At 34.6% G+C, this 18,655-nt stretch overlaps 1 protein-coding gene across 1 annotated transcript; it reads left to right on the top strand.

The window, feature by feature from the left end:
• Window positions 1-27: 27 nt before the first annotated feature.
• MNDA (myeloid cell nuclear differentiation antigen) lies at window positions 28-17,991 on the top strand. The gene is made up of 7 exons (XM_003820984.6): window positions 28-283; window positions 10,639-10,923; window positions 11,785-11,921; window positions 12,461-12,628; window positions 14,072-14,488; window positions 16,213-16,401; window positions 17,677-17,991. Exons 2-7 carry the CDS (start codon window positions 10,659-10,661, stop codon window positions 17,722-17,724), a joined length of 1,224 nt encoding a protein of 407 aa, XP_003821032.3. The 5' UTR covers window positions 28-283; window positions 10,639-10,658; the 3' UTR covers window positions 17,725-17,991.
• Window positions 17,992-18,655: the final 664 nt, after the last annotated feature.

Genomic DNA, 18,655 nt, shown 5'->3' with positions numbered 1-18,655 from the left:
AGCTACAAAGGCTGATAGGTGTGGCTTCAAAATTGTTTCATGATTACATAACTTCTTTCTAGTTAGGAATTAGGACAGTGTAAGAAGGCCATCTACAATCAAGATTGAGAGTGGCTCTAACAAGTGCCATTTTTCCTTGTTAGCTTTCATTTCTCAGCCCTTTACAAGATTAAAATAGTCTGCAGTTTAATCTCTCCAAAGCTTTACGGACAGTGATTCTGTCCTAAACAAGACAGTGACTCCAGGATTTCTGAAGACTATTGTGGAAGAAGCATCCATTAAGGTGAGATTTCTGGGAAGTTCTTTAGAGAAAGATCTAGGTATCTAGTTGGTAACCACACCATCTCAGTAGAGAATAATTGCCTGAGACCAGAAGTGTTGTTATCAATCATATTCAGAAAACTGAGAACTGAATGCTTTAACTGTCTAGGTAGCAAATGGATATCTTTTATTCTACCACAATTGGGGTATAAACCAAAAAAAATGTATTTTGTCTACAGCAAGTTTTAAAAATTAATTCTTGGGTGTCTTTTGGCATAAATTGATATTTAGAGGAGATACTTGGTTTTCTTGGCTGGAGGATGACTAGGAAACTTGGTGACTGGGTTTGGGCCTAAGTTAAAAGACAAGACAGTCACATAAGAAAATTATTATGAAATAATATTTAGTAAAAAATAAACCGGGACATAAATCTCTATTATATGATTTTATCTCTATTTTAAAAAGCATAGACATGTGCACACATTAATTTCTCAAATTTACAAGCATTTACTCAAAAATAATCTTTACATTTTCATGAATCAGTTTCATTTTATGCTTCATTTTACAACAAGTGTAAGAAGAAATAATTCTCTTTTTCAAATGGTCTATGCTTTACTCAGTCATAGATAACATTTTTTGTGGCAAGGTATAATGAAAAGACAGGGAGAATCAATTATATATTTCCTACTTTGGGACACATTTTGACTTTTTTATGGCTTTGTACATATGAATGTTTTCTAATTACTTCATGAGTACTTGAGAAAAGTTTATAAACGTTGGATTCCAAATTCTATTTAAGTAAGATAAAGTTTCTTAAGTAAGCTTGTTAATTATGTTTGAAAAATCTAAATCTAAATCTAGGCTATTTTTTACCTTGTTCTTTCAGTAACTGAGAGATGTGGTGAAATCTCCAACTCTAATAGTGATTTTGTTAATTTCTCATTGTAGTTCTTTTGATTTCTACCATATATTTTTACATACAATATGTATATCTAAGTATATATGTTATGTGTGTGTTTAGAGAGAAGAAAAAACTTCTATATGCTACTTTATAAAGTAATAACAGATTATATTTATAATATAATTTAAATTATTATATCTTTTTCCAGGTTGCATACTTTACCATTATGTAGTGAAACTATGTACTGATACTTATTGACTAAAGCCTATTTTAAGCTACATTATTTTTCCTAAAAAGTCTTTCTTTAAGTTAGAGTTTGAAGAATATAACTTTTCCAGCTCTTTCTCAAACTTAAGTGAACTTATGCTTTATTTGTACTTTGTCAACAACATATGACTGGATTTATTTTTAATCCAAATTGAAAATTTTTCCTCCTAGTTGATGAGTTTAGTCCAGATATGCAAATTCTATAAAGGTATATATTTTAACTTGGTTTTGCCATCTTACTTTGTTTCAATTTATAGCACTTATTCTGTGCTTTCTTCTTCTCCTTTCTTGTCAAGTTTCTTATTTTTAAAAAATCTATATTCTCCTTAAAGACAAGCCCCTTAGCAAACTCTCACATCTTCTGGTCCCCCAAACATACAACTTCACATGTTAAGAGTATGTTCACATAGTTCCTGTTTTCTTTTATTTGACTCTGGCTTTACTTATTTTTAAGATAGTAAAAACACTAATTAAAGTATTTGCTTGATCTTTCTTCCCTTTTGGCCTCCAACATTTCTTAGATTTATTTCTTTTCATAATGAGTAGTTCTTCACAAAGAGCTGTGGGTATGGATATTTTCACTGCCAAGCTTCTGAAAGCTTTGAATATAATAATAGTTTTCTTTTAATTGTGTTAAGAAACATGTAACATAAAATGTGTCATCTTAATCAGCTTCAAGTGTACAGTTCAGTAGTATTAAATACATTCATATTGTTGTGCAACCAACCTCCAGAACGCCTTTGCATCTTGCAAAACTAAAACTCTAACCGTTAACCAACAATTTCACCATTCCCCTTTCCTCCAGAGCTTGGCAAACATCATTCTACCTTCCTTCCCCATAAATTTAAAAACTCTAACTCTTCATATATGTTTAATCATACAGTATGCGTGTGCTTTTTGTGACTGGCTTTTTTCATTTCATGTTCTCAAAGTTCATTCATGTTGTATTGTATCATGTGTCAGAATATTCTTTCTTCCTAGGGTAGAATAATATTCCATTTCATGTATTTACCATAAAATACATAAGAAACCATATTTCTTTTTATTCATTCATCCATTGAAGGACACTTGTAGTACTTTCACATTTTTCTGTTGTGATTAATGCTGCAATGAACATATATGTACATGCATTTATTTGAGATCACACTTTCACTTATTTTGGGAATATATCTAGAAGTGAAATTACTGAATCATATGGTAATTTTATTTTTAATTTTAAGAGTAAGAATCATATTTTTTTCATAGCATCTGAACCATTTTACATTCCTACCAATGATGTACAAGGTTTCCCTTTTTTACTCATCCTCACCAACACTGGTTATTTTCTGTAGTTATTTTTTTGACAGTACCAAAAAACATCATCCTAGGAGCTCCAATGTTTTGTGCATGTATGTTTTTAATTATTATATCTCATTGTGGTTTTTATGGGTTTGATTTGTATTTTTCTAAAGATTATTGCTGTTGAGCATACTCATATGTGCTTATTGGCCATTTGTATAGCACCTTTGAAGAAATGTCTATTCAAGTCCTTTATCAATTTTTAATCACACTGTTTGGATTCTGTTGTTGTTGGAGTTGATTTGTAGGAGTTGGCTGTATATTCTGGATATAAAGCACTCATCAAATATATAAAGTGTGAATATTTTCTCTCATTCTCTAGGTTCCCTTTTTTACTCTGTTAATTGTGTCTTTGATGTATATAAAAATTAAATGTTGTTGTAGTCTAATTTATCTATTTTATTGTTGTTGTTGTTGCCTGTGCCATCGGTGTCATGTCCAAGAAATCCATTGCCAAATCCAATGTCATGGAGCCTTTCCCTTTTGTTTTATTCTGAGAGTTTCATAGTTTTAATTCCTACATTTAGATATTTGATATACTTTGAGTTACATTTTGTATATGATGTAGGTAAGGGTTCAACTTTTTGTATACAGATGTCACAATTGCCCAACAGCATTTTTGAAAAGACTGTTCTTTCTGATTAAACGGCCTTGACATCCATGTCAAAAATCAATAAGCCATATTTCTCAGGGTTTATTTCTATGCTATCTATCATATTCCATTGTTCTTTATGTCTGTCTTTATGCCAATACCACACTGTTTTGATTATTGTGTCTTTATAACAAGTTTTGAAAGCAGGAAGTCTGAAACCTCCATGTTCTTCTTTTTCAAGATTAAAAAAGGCTATTTAAAGTATCTTTAAATTCTACATGAATTTTAAGACAAATTTTTGTGTTCGTGTAAAAAACACTTCTGGGATTTTGCATTACAGATTACATCGCAAATTGCATTGCATATGCAGTTCCTTGGGTATTGACACCTTAACAGTATCAAGTCTTCTAACCCCTGGACACAGATGCCTTCCCATGTACATTTGTGCCTTCTTTAATTCCTTCAAAGTGTTGTATAATTTACCACCTTGATTAAGTTTATTCCTAAGTATTTTACTACTTTAAGCTATTGTATACAGAAAAAGAACTGTTTCCTTAATTTCCTTTTTGTTCGTTGTTAGCGTATAAAAACACAACTGATTTGTATGTGTTGCCTTTGATTCCTGTAACTTTGCTGGATTTGTTTATCAATTCTAAGTATTTACATAGAATCTTTGGGACTTTCCACATATAAGATCATATCACCAGTAAAGAGAGAGAATTTACCTTTTTTCTTTCTTATTTGGATATTTTATATTTTCTGTTTATTGCCTATTTTTGGTGGGGGGGGGTGGGTGTTAAACTCTCAGTACTATCTCAAACAGAAGTGAACAAAAAAATCATCCTTGTCTTTTTCCTGATGTTTCAGGAGCAAGAGAAACGTTTTCAGTCTCTTACCATTGGGAATAATGTTAGCTATGGTGTTTTCGTATGTAGACTTTACTATGTTGAAGTAATTTTCTCCTATTCTTCGTTTACTGAGTGTTTCTAACATGAAAGGCTATTTAATTTTGTCAAATGCTTTATTTATTTTTTGCATCAATTGAGATGATCATGTTTTTTTTGGTCTTTCATTCTGGTAATGTGGTGTATTATCTTAATTGATTTTTACAAGTGAAAAATGAGCATCTGTGTATTTTTCCTCATCTTTCAGGAATAAGAGAAATGTTTTCAGTCTTTTACCATTAAGAGTGTTAATTGATTGTTGTATGGTGAGCCATCATTGCATTCCAGGGATAAACCTTAAATGGTCATGATGCATAAGTAAATTTAACGTGCTATATAATTATGTTCGCTAGCATTTTGTAAAAAAAAAAATGCATTGACATGCATAAGGGATATTGTTGAGAAAATTTTATTTTTCTAGTGCCTCTGGCTTTGCATTGGAGTAATGCTGAGTCATACAATGAGTTTGGAAGTGTTCCCTCCTTTTCAAATTTTGAAAGACTTTGAGGAATTTTGGTCTTAATTCTTCTTTATATATTTGGTAGAATATACCAGTAAAACCACTTAGTCTGGACTTTTCTTTATTGAAAGGTTTGTGACTTCTGATTCAGTCTCCTGACAAGTCATAATGACTGTTCGGATTTTCTATTTCTTTATGATTCAAAATTTGCAGGTTGTATGTTTCTAATAATTTATCCATTTATCCATTTCATTTAGGTTATCCCACTTATTGATGTATAATTGTTCAAAGTATTCTCTTTATTTCTGTGAAATCTGTTGTAATGTTCTCTTTTTAGTTTCTGATTTTATTATTTGAGTCTCCTTCTTTTTCTTCTATGTCAATTCAGTTAAAGTTCTGTCAGTATTATTCACATTTTCAGAAAACCAACTCTTTTTTTATTGATTTTCTTTATTATTTTTCTAATCTCAATTTTACCTCTAATTTTTATTTTTTCCTTCCTTTTGATGGCTTTGGGTTTAGTTTGTTCTACTTTTTTAAGTTCCTTATGGTGTAAAGTCAGATTATTGATTTGAGAGTCTTCTTTGTACATGTAGTTGTTTAAATCTGTAAATTACCCTCATCACCATATTCTTTGCATTTAATGAAATGATGTGTTGTGTTTCTATATAATTTCTCTAAATATGGATTTAAATTTGACTTGTGATTCTTTGTACATGTTTCATTGTTTGTGTTGTTTATTTTCACAGGGTCATGAATTTTCTAGTTTTCTTTCTGTTGATTTCTACTTTTATTCCATTATGATAAAAAATATACTCTGTATGATTTCAAATGTTTAACATTTATTAACACTTGTTTGGCATCCTAATTTGTGGTATATGTTGGGACAATGTTCCATATGTTCGTGTGAAAAATGTGTATTCTACTGTTGTTGGCTTTACTGTTTTGGATATATCTGTTAGATATAATTGGTCTATAAGTGGTCTATAATGTTTTTCAATATTTATTTTTTCCTAATTTTCTTCTGTCAGATTGTTCTACCTATTATTGAAAGCGGAACATTAAAGTCTCTTACTATTACCTTAGAGTTGTCTATTTCTCCCTTCAATTCTGTAAATGTTTCATATATTAGGAGCCCTGATGTTTTGTGCATGTATGTTTCTAATTGTCATATCTTCTAGGTGAACTGGCCTTTTTAACACTATGTAATATTCTTTGTCTCTTATAACACTTTTTGACTGTTATTTTTATTTTATCTGATCCTAGTATAGCAAACTCTGCTCTCTTATTTAATATTTCAATGGAATATATCTTTTATTCCTTCACTTTCTATCTTTGTCCTTACATCTGTAAAATGAGCCTCTTGTATGCAACATATACTTGGATCCCCTGTTTTTAAATTCATTGTGATATATATGTATATATAATTTTAATATGCCTTTTGATTAGTAAATTTAAACCATTTACATTTGAACTAATTATTGATAAGGAAGAACTTAGAACTTATTGTTGCCATTTTTTATTTGTTTTCTGTATGTCTTAATAGGTTTTTGTCTCTTAGTGACTTCTTTTTGTTGATTTTTTTCTGTAGTGAAACATTTTTATGTTCTTCTATTCCTTTGTGTACATCCTACAGATATCCCTGTGGTCATCATCAGGTTGCATATGATATTCTAAAGTTGTAGCAATCTATTTTTAACTAATAACAACTTAACTTCAATCATATGCAAGATGTTTACTCCTTTACAGCTCCCCAACACATATTTTATGTTAATATTACAAATTGCATTTATATAATATGTACCAATTAACATTGATTTATAAATTGTTTTGCTTTCACATTTTAAATCCTATAAAATAATAAAAAATGATTACAAATCAAAATAGCAAAAGTCATGTTTCATGTTTATGTATATATTTACCTTTCATCAAGAACTTGTATTTTTGTATAAGTTTGAGTTACCATCTAGCATCCTTGTGTTTCAGCTTGAAGAAAACTCTTCAGTATTTCTTTTAGGGTAGATATAGTGGTAATGAAATCCTTCAGCTTATGTTTATCTGGGAATGTCTTAATTTCTCTCATTTATGAATAGCAGATTTCCCAGATATAGCATTTTTGATGGACAGACTTTTCTTTAAACACTTGAAATGTATTGTCCCACTACCTTCTGGTCTACAAAGTATTTGCTGAAAAATGTGCTCATAATCCTATTGAAGATTTCTTGGATATAATGAGTTGCCTTTTTCTTGCTGCTTTTTAAATGATTTTCTTTTTGTCTTTGAGTGTTGGTAATTTGAGAATAATGTGTCATAGTGTAAGTTTCTTTGAGTTTATCATAGTTGCAGCTTGTTTGATTTCTTATATCTGTACATTTAGTCTTTTCTCAAATTTGGAAAGTTTTCAGTCCTTATTTACTCAAATAATTTTGTTATTCCTTTCTCTTTTCCATCACATTTTCAGACTTACATAATGCATATATTGTCCCACTTGATGATGTACTGTAAGTCCTTTATAAGTTCTGTTCACTTTCCTTTATATCTTTTAAAAAAGTTGTCTTCAGCCTTGATAATTACACATGACCTGTCTAAAAGCTAACTGATTCTTCTGCCTATTGGTGTGGGCTGAGGAACCCCTCTAGTGGATTTTACAATGCAGTCAATGTGTTTTTCAGCTTCAGAATTTATGGAAATTTTTCTGGTAATTTCTATTTTTTGTCTATTCTCATTTTTTATTAATCATTTTCCTGATTTTATTTAGTTATCTCTACCTATTTTCCTTTAACTCATTGATCATATTTAAGAGTGCTGTTTTAGTCTTTGACAAGAAAGTCTGAGAGCTGTGTTTCTTTAGAGAAAGTTAGTGAAGATGCATTTTTTTCTTTAAAATTGACCATGTTTACCTGTTTCTTTGTATACCTTTTGTTGAAAACTGGACATTTGTAAAAACAGCCCCCTCTCAACCATTGTTAACTGGCACCACTCAGGGGAGGACTTTTGCTCTTCAGCTAAGTATGAAATATAAACATTCTCTGAGGCCTATCTGGACGTGTGTCTTGCCTGGGCTTATGTGTATGCATTTTTTGTAATTCTCTCATATACACACTGCTTTTAAGCCATAATTTCCCTAAGAGCCACACTTGCCTCTTTTCATGACCTTAGATGTTCTACTGTATTCCTCTATTCATAATCTCTTGCCTTCTGGCACCCAGGGAGTAGCAGATCCCATGAAGCTCTCACAAGCTGGAGCACCCACCACTACATTTTGCAGCCTCAAATCTGACATTTAAACTATGCCACCATTTCCATCAATGCTCCAAGTCATGTGAAGCAGTTACTAGTCCCTCAAGGAACCTACAGAGAAGCTATAATGTTGCAAAGCAGTTCCACACTTTTCCTTCTATTCCAAAGGAAGAATGAGGAATTAGGAAATTTCCTCCTGATCACGTCACACCATTCAAGGGAGAAAGTTAAACAGGGACAAAGAAAAACACCTAGAGGTTTTCCACTATTTTTAGTGTGGCTTAATCTTGGTTTGGAATTTCCTTTGTTGCAACCATTTCTTAACAGCTGAAAACATTAGTTTGGTTCATAAATTGTTCTTTATTTGGTGTTTCCATGGTATAATGAAAGTCTGGAACGTCCTTGTCTGCAATCTTGCTAATGTCACTCTCAGTAAGTAAGAGAACAATTTTTTAAACCATAATATTCAAATAACATTTTGACCAGATACAAAATTTTAGTTTGAAAAATATTTTTGCTTGAAAACTGATTCACAGCACTTCACCTGAAACCCCTGGGACAACTCTGATTTTTAATTCGTTTTTTTAGGGGGGGATTTTAGAAAGACTACTTAATGCATACATTGTATGTAGGCACTGCAAGTGTCCCAGTAGAGGTAATATCAACATCCTAATATCAAATGCATTAAGAGTTCTTCAACAAATCATGCCACTATTCACATTAAAGTGAGATGAATAAGGAAGATTAAAAATAGCCACTGTATTAGTTCCTTCTCACGCTGCTATGAAGAAATACCTGAGACTGGGTAATTTATAAAGAAAAGAGATTTGATTTACTCACAGTTCCGCACGGCTGGGGAGTCCTAAGGAAACTTACAATCATGATGGAAGGCACCTCTTCACAGGGTGGCAGGAGAGAGAATGAGTGCTAGCAGGGGAAATGCCTGATGTTTATAAAACCATAGATCTCATGAGAACTTGCTCACTATCACAAGATGACATTTCAAGATGAGATTTGGGTTGGGACATAGCCAAACCATATCAGCCACGTATTACTTCACATTATATTTCTAATTTGCAAGATGATTTTGCTACCACACTTCCCTGCTAACTCTCATCCCTTCCCAAGCCCCCAAACCACACAAATCTTTTCATCCTTCAGTTTCTTCTTAGGTTTTAAAATTGCAGACATATAATTATGGATCAGTACTATGTAAAAATTACTTTCTTAACCTGCTGCAGACTGTTCAATCAGATTATTTAATCTTTGTAGGTGTTCTACTCAGTATATCTGGAAGATTTTATCATTTTGCTTTTAATATTCTTTGGCTTTACTATATGTGCCCATATGTGAAATTTCTCTTTATCTGATAGGTTTAAACACAGGAACACTCATGTTCTCCCAAAAGAGAACAATTTACAGCCCTAAGAATTTGGACATTCTAATTATATAAAAGTTGCACAAACACATGGTCACCAACCTAAAGGAATACCCGTAAATTTAAACAGAAAACTGGAATATACATTAGGAACTGAATGCCCTTAGGTAGTACACAAGGGGTTAAAGAGGCACACATAAGTGAGAGTGGGACCACAACAGCTCGCAGAAGATAAAGCCTCAATTAAGCATTAAAAACTCTAAGGAAGTATTCAGAGGAAGAAAACTGGGAATGCTTTCCCAGATAGCAGGAAGGGAATTAGCAGTAAGAAGACCTGAAAAAGAAAGACATATTGTGTATTTCTAGAGCATAAGGTATAAGAAATTCAAAAGTAACAGACACACACAAAAAGAAAGATACAGTTTATGCAAGGCCTTTCAAGTCATGCTGAGTAGAAATCTATACTAATAAAAATCAAAACTCATTGAAGGATTTCAGGAAAAATAGAGTCATGTCTTTATCCATAAAGAAACCTACTTGGTTGTCTGACAGAAACCTTTTAGTAAAAGTAAGACTAGTTGGAGGTAAATAATTGACTGTAAAAAACAAATGTGCAAAAAATAAATGCTGCAATTCCACACTAGAGAGCAGATAGGAGGACGGCAAAATGACAATTTTATAGATGCATAGGACACAGAGAACAAGTTCTAAGCCCCAGGGAGAAAAAGTGCTAATGGGAGCTGATTAGGGAGAGCCAAGAAGGACTAGAGTCCATTCCACAACTCAGAACTGTAGTGCTGTGGCAGAAGGTTATTCACATAAGGTGAGTGGCTGCAGCCCATTTATACTTAGGCCACTTTGGTCATAGTGGATAAGGGAAGAATCAGGAACCAAGAGGTAGGCATTGAGGGATAGGCTCAGGCCCCAATAAAATATCAGAAGAGGAACCAGGGACTTTGACACCACAAAACCCATACTATAAATACTGCAACAATTACCTGTTTCCAAACATCATTTCACCACATACACCTCTGTCCCAACTTATCAACATTAAAAGGGAAGAACTTCACTGAACCTCCTAATAAAGCAAGTCTTGATCCATTGTTCACAGTGACATATCTGGTAACTTAGTCCCTTTTTCTTATACGCATCCAAGGACAACATTTTGGCCTGGGACACTCACTCACAAAAGCATATCTCATTTTTTAAAATTGTCTGCATAAATGTGTAATATTGTGTGTCATTTTTACTTTATAGGCCAAGCTATAACTTCAGAAATGGTGAATGAATACAAGAAAATTCTTTTGCTGAAAGGATTTGAGCTCATGGATGATTATCATTTTACAACAATTAAGTCCTTACTGGCCTATGATTTAGGACTAACTACAAAAATGCAAGAGGAATACAACAGAATTAAGATTACAGATTTGATGGAAAAAAAGTTCCAAGGCGTTGCCTGTCTAGACAAACTAATAGAACTTGCCAAAGATATGCCATCACTTAAAAACCTTGTTAACAATCTTCGAAAAGAGAAGTCAAAAGGTAATAGAGAAAACCTTGCACATAGCTACTCTGCCTTGAGTCTCCCCAGTCTTCAGTAGAACCCCACCTTGGTCATAGCTGGTACATCCCTTTTCCAATTTATAACTCAGCAGTCATGGGGATGTTGGCACCTCAGAGACTGACCAGTTGGCAATTTAGAACATTCTGTTTCATATGAAAGAGATTGATATATTTAGAAGAATGTATTTGAGGTAAGGATAAAAAACCAAAGACAGGGATTTATGAGAGGGTGAGTGTTTCAGTAAATCAAAAATGTCAGAAAATGAAAAAAAAAAGCTACTTTAAAAAATGTGTTTTATTTGAAATATTTATATTTAACCAATTTATGCAGCAAATAGTTCTATTAAGAGACGTGTAGAATTTTTCCACTTAATAAATCACTGTTCTTTTTTTAATTCAAAAGCCAATATTAGCACTTTGCCACATTACAATTCAGATCATATTTCCTTTCAGGTCATATTTCTGTCATTTGAACAGATATTGCACAGAACATGACCAGCCTGTCAGCATCATGAAAGCCTTAGATATTTAAAAGAAATGGTAGGAGAACAAGACTGAGAAAGGGTTGATTGAGGCACATGGAGTTCACAGGAAAGGAAGCATGTTCTCACTGTAAAGGGGAGGAGTGAGTAAAGCACTGAGGAGAATGAGACAGTGCCTATGCCTACCATGCTGCTGTTGGCCTCCTAGCAGCCAGGCTGGGTTAATGCAGTAGAGGTAACAGGCAAATCCGAACTCTCATGCAGGAGGTGACAGCAGGTAATATTGAAACTGCCTCAGCTGTCTTAGATAAGCTATTCCACTCTAGGCCTATTGTGCCCTTTTCTTTTCTTTTGTCAGTTGCTAAGAAAATTAAAACACAAGAAAAAGCTCCAGTGAAAAAAATAAACCAGGAAGAAGTGGGTCTTGCGGCACCTGCACCCACCGCAAGAAACAAACTGACATCGGAAGCAAGAGGGAGGATTCCTGTAGCTCAGGTAAGCTTGAGAAAGAGGAGCACGACTGAAGCCTCACAGAAGATACTCTGCTATGGCACGTGGCTCTTTACTAATATCTCAACACAGCTTAGATTTACCAAATTAGTAATTATGGATCTTCTTTGTGATGAGTAAAGAGTTAGGTATCGTAAAAATGTAATAAAAAATTTCTGTGACATAAATATATTATCATCTCCATTATAAAAATGGGGTAATAATCATATTGGATATACATCTTGCCCATCCTTACACAAATCTAGATTTTCTCATTCCAAGTCCAGTGCTCTTCTCATCACACCACAGTGGTGATAACACTAATGCATCTGTTGAAATCATCCATCTACTTTTTAGTGCAACAATCTATGCCCAATATTATCTATTGTCCATATCTTCAAGTGACAGATTGTAATTCCCTGGGGTTTCCAAGGACATCCCATCCAACATAAATAGAACTTAGTATGTTGTAATGAAAAAGTGAAAACTTGCTCTGCTTCTTTTGATACTAAACCCCATTAACAGGAAAATTAAACTACTTTCAGAAAAGAAAAACTCCAAACAAAGAAAAGACTGAAGCCAAAAGGAATAAGGTGTCCCAGGAGCAGAGTAAGCCCCCAGGTCCCTCAGAAGCCAGCACATCTGCAGCCGTGGATCATCCCCCACTACCCCAGACCTCATCATCAACTCCATCCAACACTTCGTTTACTCCGGTACACTCTTCCTGGTCCTCTTCTCCATTTTTTTTTAACCCAGTCACAGTGCATTCCACTGTTACTATTGTTACTCTCATGCATAACTCTTCATATTACTGATTTTCTGTGGGAAAACTGTTTTCCATATTATGATAACTTGTTTACATTGGTGAGAAGCCACATGCAAGTAAAGTCCAATTACCTACAGGTAATCACTGTGTGTAAAACACCAGGACAGACCACTAAGCATTTCTGGTCTGTGCAGGTAAGTAGCCTGGCTCCTAGTACCAGTACATACAAGGCCATGGCTCATCTTTGCTCCCCACACTTCCTATTACAGATCTGCCAACGTTCTCTTCAGAAAAGTATTCTGCTGCAACTCAAATAGGCCAGGACACTGTGGAGAGAGGACATACGAGATAAACAAACTTGTCCTTTTTTCATTGTTGTTAGCATTTTAGCCACTGTGAAATGCTGTGTATACACAGTCGAGGACATAGCTCTAACCAGAAATCCTCTACCTGAGACTACTTACATGCTAGCCAGGCCAAGTCTTTCCACTTGTAAAAGCACTGTTTCTTGGGAAGAAACAAACGAGTTTGGCCCTCAAAATGGCAGAGTACACTAGTGATCATTAGAATTTCTAATGAATGTTTGATCATTAGAACATCTAATGATGTTTGAGGCTTCTGGTGGGCATGGTTCTTCATTTTTAATGCTGTCCAAGTTGTTTTCACTTTGTTGATTGTCTTTGATAATTTAAGTAGGTAGAGGAGATATTTGGATTTGTTATTATATTCTAATCTTTCTTTAAAGTTTCTTCACAACAATGTTTTCATCATCTGCTACTCTAGATTGTTCATGCAGAAGATCATGCTTTGCTTCAGGAAGATTATTCTGAGTCAATGAGGGTGATTTAATTTCCAAGCCTGTTGTCTGCTACCTTAGGCTTTCAGTAGCTAAACTTTACCAGCTCATGTGCCTTTCCTTTCTGTTCAGCAATCCCTGTCTAGCCTAGCCCCCAGCTGTGAAAGTTGTTGGGTCGAAAGCTCTGCAGAGTCACTCGTGCAGAGTGACTTTGTATTCCTGCTCAAAGTTTTTGTTGTTGTTGTTTGTTTGTTTGTTTGTTTTTGAGACGGAGTCTCGCTCTATCGCCCAGGCTGGAGTGCAGTGGTGCGATCTGGTCTCACTGCAGGCTCCGCCTCCCGGGTTCATGCCATTCTGCTGCCTCAGCCTCCCGAGTAGCTGGGACTATAGACGCCCGCTACCACGCCCGCTAGTTTTTTTGTATTTTTAGTAGAGATGGGGGTTTCACCGTGTTAGCCAGGATGGTCTCGATCTTCTGACCTCGTGATCCACCCGCCTCGGCCTCCCAAAGTGCTAGGATTACAGGCGTGAGCCACCGCGCCCGGCCTCCTGCTCAAAGTTTTAAGTTTATTTTCTTGTGTCTGCCCAACACAGAATCAGGAAACCCAGGCCCAACGGCAGGTGGATGCGAGAAGAAATGTTCCCCAAAACGACCCAGTGACAGTGGTGGTACTGAAAGCAACAGCGCCATTTAAATACGAGTCCCCAGAAAATGGGAAAAGCACAATGTTTCATGCTACAGTGGCCAGTAAGACTCAATATTTCCATGTGAAAGTCTTCGACATCAACTTGAAAGAGAAATTCGTAAGGAAGAAGGTCATTACCATATCTGATTACTCTGAATGTAAAGGAGTAATGGAAATAAAGGAAGCATCATCTGTGTCTGACTTTAATCAAAATTTTGAGGTCCCAAACAGAATTATCGAAATAGCAAATAAAACTCCCAAGATCAGTCAACTTTACAAGCAAGCATCTGGAACAATGGTGTATGGGTTGTTTATGTTACAAAAGGTAAACCCTTAATTTTGTTTTAATTTTCTCTACCATTACCTGGAACTAAATGTCTTAATTTGCCAGACTTACTGTCTGAATATTGGAACACAAGAATTTATATTGACTGGAGATAGTGATGAAGTTGTCCCACAAAATAGGAAATAGGACTAAGTGACCTATTAACTTTCTTACGCCAAAATAAATGTAGGGACTTTGAAAAAAAGTTAGTAAGAAATATTGGCAGTAATGATCTGTTGTCAGCCACAATGAACTAGGACAATACAGGGTCCAAATCAACGGGAGCAAGCTAATAACATCATCTCTTTCAGCTCCATCCCAATGAGCACTGATAATTTTACTTTGAGTTTTGATAAATTTATTTTAAGTAATGAATTGTGCTACCAAGGTTGAATTCTGGTTGTGACATAATTTTGGAGTAATAAGTGGATTGACTGGTATGCTCATAAATGCAAATACGTTCAACAGCTATCCATACAATCTAAACATTTGTGCTTAGATCAGTTGCCCTTCTATCTTATTTATTTATTCATTTATTCATGAAGATAGCATTGAACAACTGAGAAATATTGAATTCCATGATACTTAAAGGATAAGGCAATCTCTTCATATTATTTACAAAAAAAAAATAATTCCAAGGCACAGAGTTTTATTGATATGTCCATGTCCAAATTCAAGATGCTAGTTAGGATAATGCATTCCATCCCTTTCTCCACTCTAAAACATTACACATTTCTATGAACTCAACTAACATTTTATATGATTGACTGCTTTATAACCCTATATACATGTCTTCCAATATAGCCCCTTAAATTTACCTCCACATTTTCTCACACTCTCTTTAAGAGATCTTGCTTATAAATGCAGTTACAGAATTGATGAGTAATAGCTTAAGTGTGTGAAACACTACAGAGTATGAATGGAGGGAGTTAGGTCAATGGGGACAAGATATTGGAAAAGAATAAGTAATGAGGAAGGCTGAGAAAGAATGAATGATTGTGTTATAGAAGATTTTTCCTTTAAAATTTCTCATAATCTGAAGTAACTCAGGAGTGGAAAACCAAATATTGTATGTTCTCACTTGTAAGGAGGAGCTAAGCTATGAGTACACAAAGGCATACAGAGTGATCTAATAAACTTTCAAGACTCAGAAGGGGGAGGCTGGGAGGGAGGTGAGGGATACAAAACTATATATTGGGTACAATGTACACTACTTGGGTAATGGCTGCCCTAAAATCTCAGAATTCACCACCATATAATTAATCCATGTAACCCAAAACCATTTGTACCCCAAAAGCTATTGAAATTTTTAAAAATTAAAATAATAATAAAGTGAAATTCCTCATAATCTACTGAATGAATAATTGTAGAAAGCATACATTTGTTTTTCCACAGGACCATGAGCCAAGAAGTTCTATAGGAATGTTTGATTCCTCTATATCTAGGTGCTTTATTTACTCTCAGCTGATCTGAAGGTGGTAGCAGGAGAAAAAGAGGGAAATATTTATTGTTGTATAATTGCAGAAAGAAAAATACCTTGAGCAGGAAAAAAAAATGCTGGATAATAAAAGATGGACCCTGTGAGATGGCAGGCCAAGCCACATGTATGATCTGTACCTGTCATTCCTGTCGTGCATATTGCATTAACTTTGTCATGAGACTCTTTCTCATCTATATGATACTAACAATCCTCTCAGAAACAGGATGTTAATCTTCTTTTGCAGAAAAGCGTACACAAGAAGAACACAATCTATGAAATACAGGATAATACAGGATCCATGGATGTAGTGGGGAGTGGAAAATGGCACAATATCAAGTGTGAGAAAGGAGATAAACTTCGACTCTTCTGCCTTCAACTGAGAACGGTTGACCGCAAGCTGAAACTGGTGTGTGGAAGTCACAGCTTCATCAAGGTGGGAACTGGATAGAGGAGAATGAGTTTGCTAAAGAGGCAAATAATTTTGCTTAGGCTTTGGGAACACCAGGTTCCTCATGTATTACTCAGAGAGTCCAGCGAGTGGAAGGAGAACCTAAACAATGCCCTTGCATTTGTAACTGGAAGATTTTCAAAAGGATATTAAGGTAAAGGCATTCATACAGCTCTAGAAAGGATACAATACTAGTGTTAATTGATTTAAAGATGTGTCTAGGGGCAGGGAACATAGGGCTCAAGAGCAAGGGCTTTGAATAAGACAGATCTGATTTGAATCCTGGATTTAAGAAGCACTAGTTGGCTGATATTGGGGAAACAGTTTCATTGGTCCTCTAAAATAATGGAAGTCTCCACTTCATTGGGATGGTTTAAACATTCAGACAATGTATACATATTAATTATCTCACAACCTGGCACATCATAATAAACTGATCTGTGGTAGATAGTTTTATTTTTAGGAAGGTAAAGCATTGGAGGGACTTTTAGGCAAAGGAAATGATACATGAAAATTCCAAAAGTGTGACACAGCGTAATGAGTTCTGTACAACTGAAATTCAGTAGATGCAGAAGACTGTGGGACCCAAAGATTAAACAAAAGGGACTACTGAGGCCCAAAGATGAAAAAGAAATAGAAGTGTGGCTTTTTCAAAAGTAAATTAATGGAAACTTTATTGTTGAAAATACATGAAAAATTGAAACAAAATTATGCAGAAGAATGCCTGATCACTTTGATATTTTAGCAAAAAATATTCCGGTGTCTTATCTATGGAGTTGCATTACAGAGCAATTAGGCTTGGGGCAGAGATATCTATTAGAAGTTGTGTGCTGGATTCACTCATATCCTTACTGAAGAGAGCTTATTGTTGGAAATTCAGGAATTGTATGCACTGCTTGCTAAAGATGTGGTAGTTTGAAATCAGCCATGTGAAAATATGTATGCCACCAGACTCTGCAAATGTTACAAATCGAAACTTTTAAAAAAAATTGGGTAGTTTGTTAACCAGGATACCACAGAAGTTTATTTCAAAAATCCATTCAGGAAGGAAAAAGACAAACAGAGATTAGTTAATGGGGGGAAAATGAGTTTTTTGAAGGTAGATCTTCATAACTTTGTGACTAACGAGCTTTCATAGGGGATAAGGAGAATAATGTAGCCAATGGGAAGAAAAGATATGGCAGGTGAAAGGAGAACTATAAGCAGAGCTTCATTTCAATATCGAGGGTCTCATTATGTCTTTCTTATCTCTCTTTAAAGGTCATCAAGGCCAAGAAAAACAAGGAAGGACCAATGAATGTTAATTGAAATATGAAAGCTGAAATGCAACAAACAACTTCCGCTTAAAACAATTAAGTTGTTAATAACTGTGATTTTGTAAATTTCAGTAATTCATTTAAATGATTTTTCAGTAGATATATTCTAGCATATTAAGAGCTTTTATAACTGAGTTATAGATTAGTTTGCTTTCTGGAATAAAATTTTCTTCTTATAGTCTTCCTTTTTTTTAAATATTACATTTTGCTTTTATGACATTCACAAGGCAAAAAATAAAATATCTTTTTTTGAAGGACATTATTTTCCCAAAGTCTTGTCTATGTTCTCTTAAGATCAATAGTGAGCTGCTTGAGGCTGAGTACTTTGTGCATTGTGAAGCACATTCTAGAGATGGGGAGAGACACATGGGGCCTTATCCACATTGGAGTCTATATTGTGATCTTCAGAGGATAAGTCCGCAGTAAAGGCTGTGACTAAATTTATGTAGCCCATGCTTAAATGAACAAATACCGTGGCCTAGGGAAGTAGCAGATCTAGAGGAAAGGATTCCTTTATGCAACTGTGTCCTCCAGAAGGGGGCCGTTGGGGTAATTGGTTTCTCTGAAGGGGACAACAACGGTTATTTGCATAAAGGTACCAATCAATATATGCAAGATGCTTTCCCCTCCTTATTTGGTGTGGATTATCATATCCATTATATTCCATTTTTCTGACTTGTAGATACATCTACATATGTATTCAAAATCAGAGCAACTAAAAACATAAAACAAACATTGACTGATCTGAGGGGAGAAATATACAGCAATGTAATAGTAAGAGACTTTAGTACTCACAATAATGAAGAGATTATCCAGGCAGTTATTCAATAAGATAATAGCAGACATCAACAACTCAATATACCAACGGACCTAACAGATACAAACAGAACATTCTACACAACACCATCAAAATACACATTTGC

Source organism: Pan paniscus, chromosome 1, assembly GCF_029289425.2.
Source record: "Pan paniscus chromosome 1, NHGRI_mPanPan1-v2.0_pri, whole genome shotgun sequence".
Lineage (NCBI taxonomy): Eukaryota > Metazoa > Chordata > Mammalia > Primates > Hominidae > Pan > Pan paniscus.
Note: the sequence above shows the minus strand (reverse complement) of the source record. Positions and strands in the feature narration are given on the sequence as shown.

Coding starts and splice junctions, on each gene's coding strand:
- MNDA (XM_003820984.6), top strand. CDS start 10,659: ATGGTGAATGAATACAAGAAAATTCTTTTGCTGAAAGGATTTGAGCTC. Junction 11,922..12,460: donor GGAGGATTCCTGTAGCTCAG/GTAAGCTTGAGA, acceptor AACTACTTTCAG/AAAAGAAAAACTCCAAACAA. Junction 14,489..16,212: donor GGTTGTTTATGTTACAAAAG/GTAAACCCTTAA, acceptor CTTCTTTTGCAG/AAAAGCGTACACAAGAAGAA.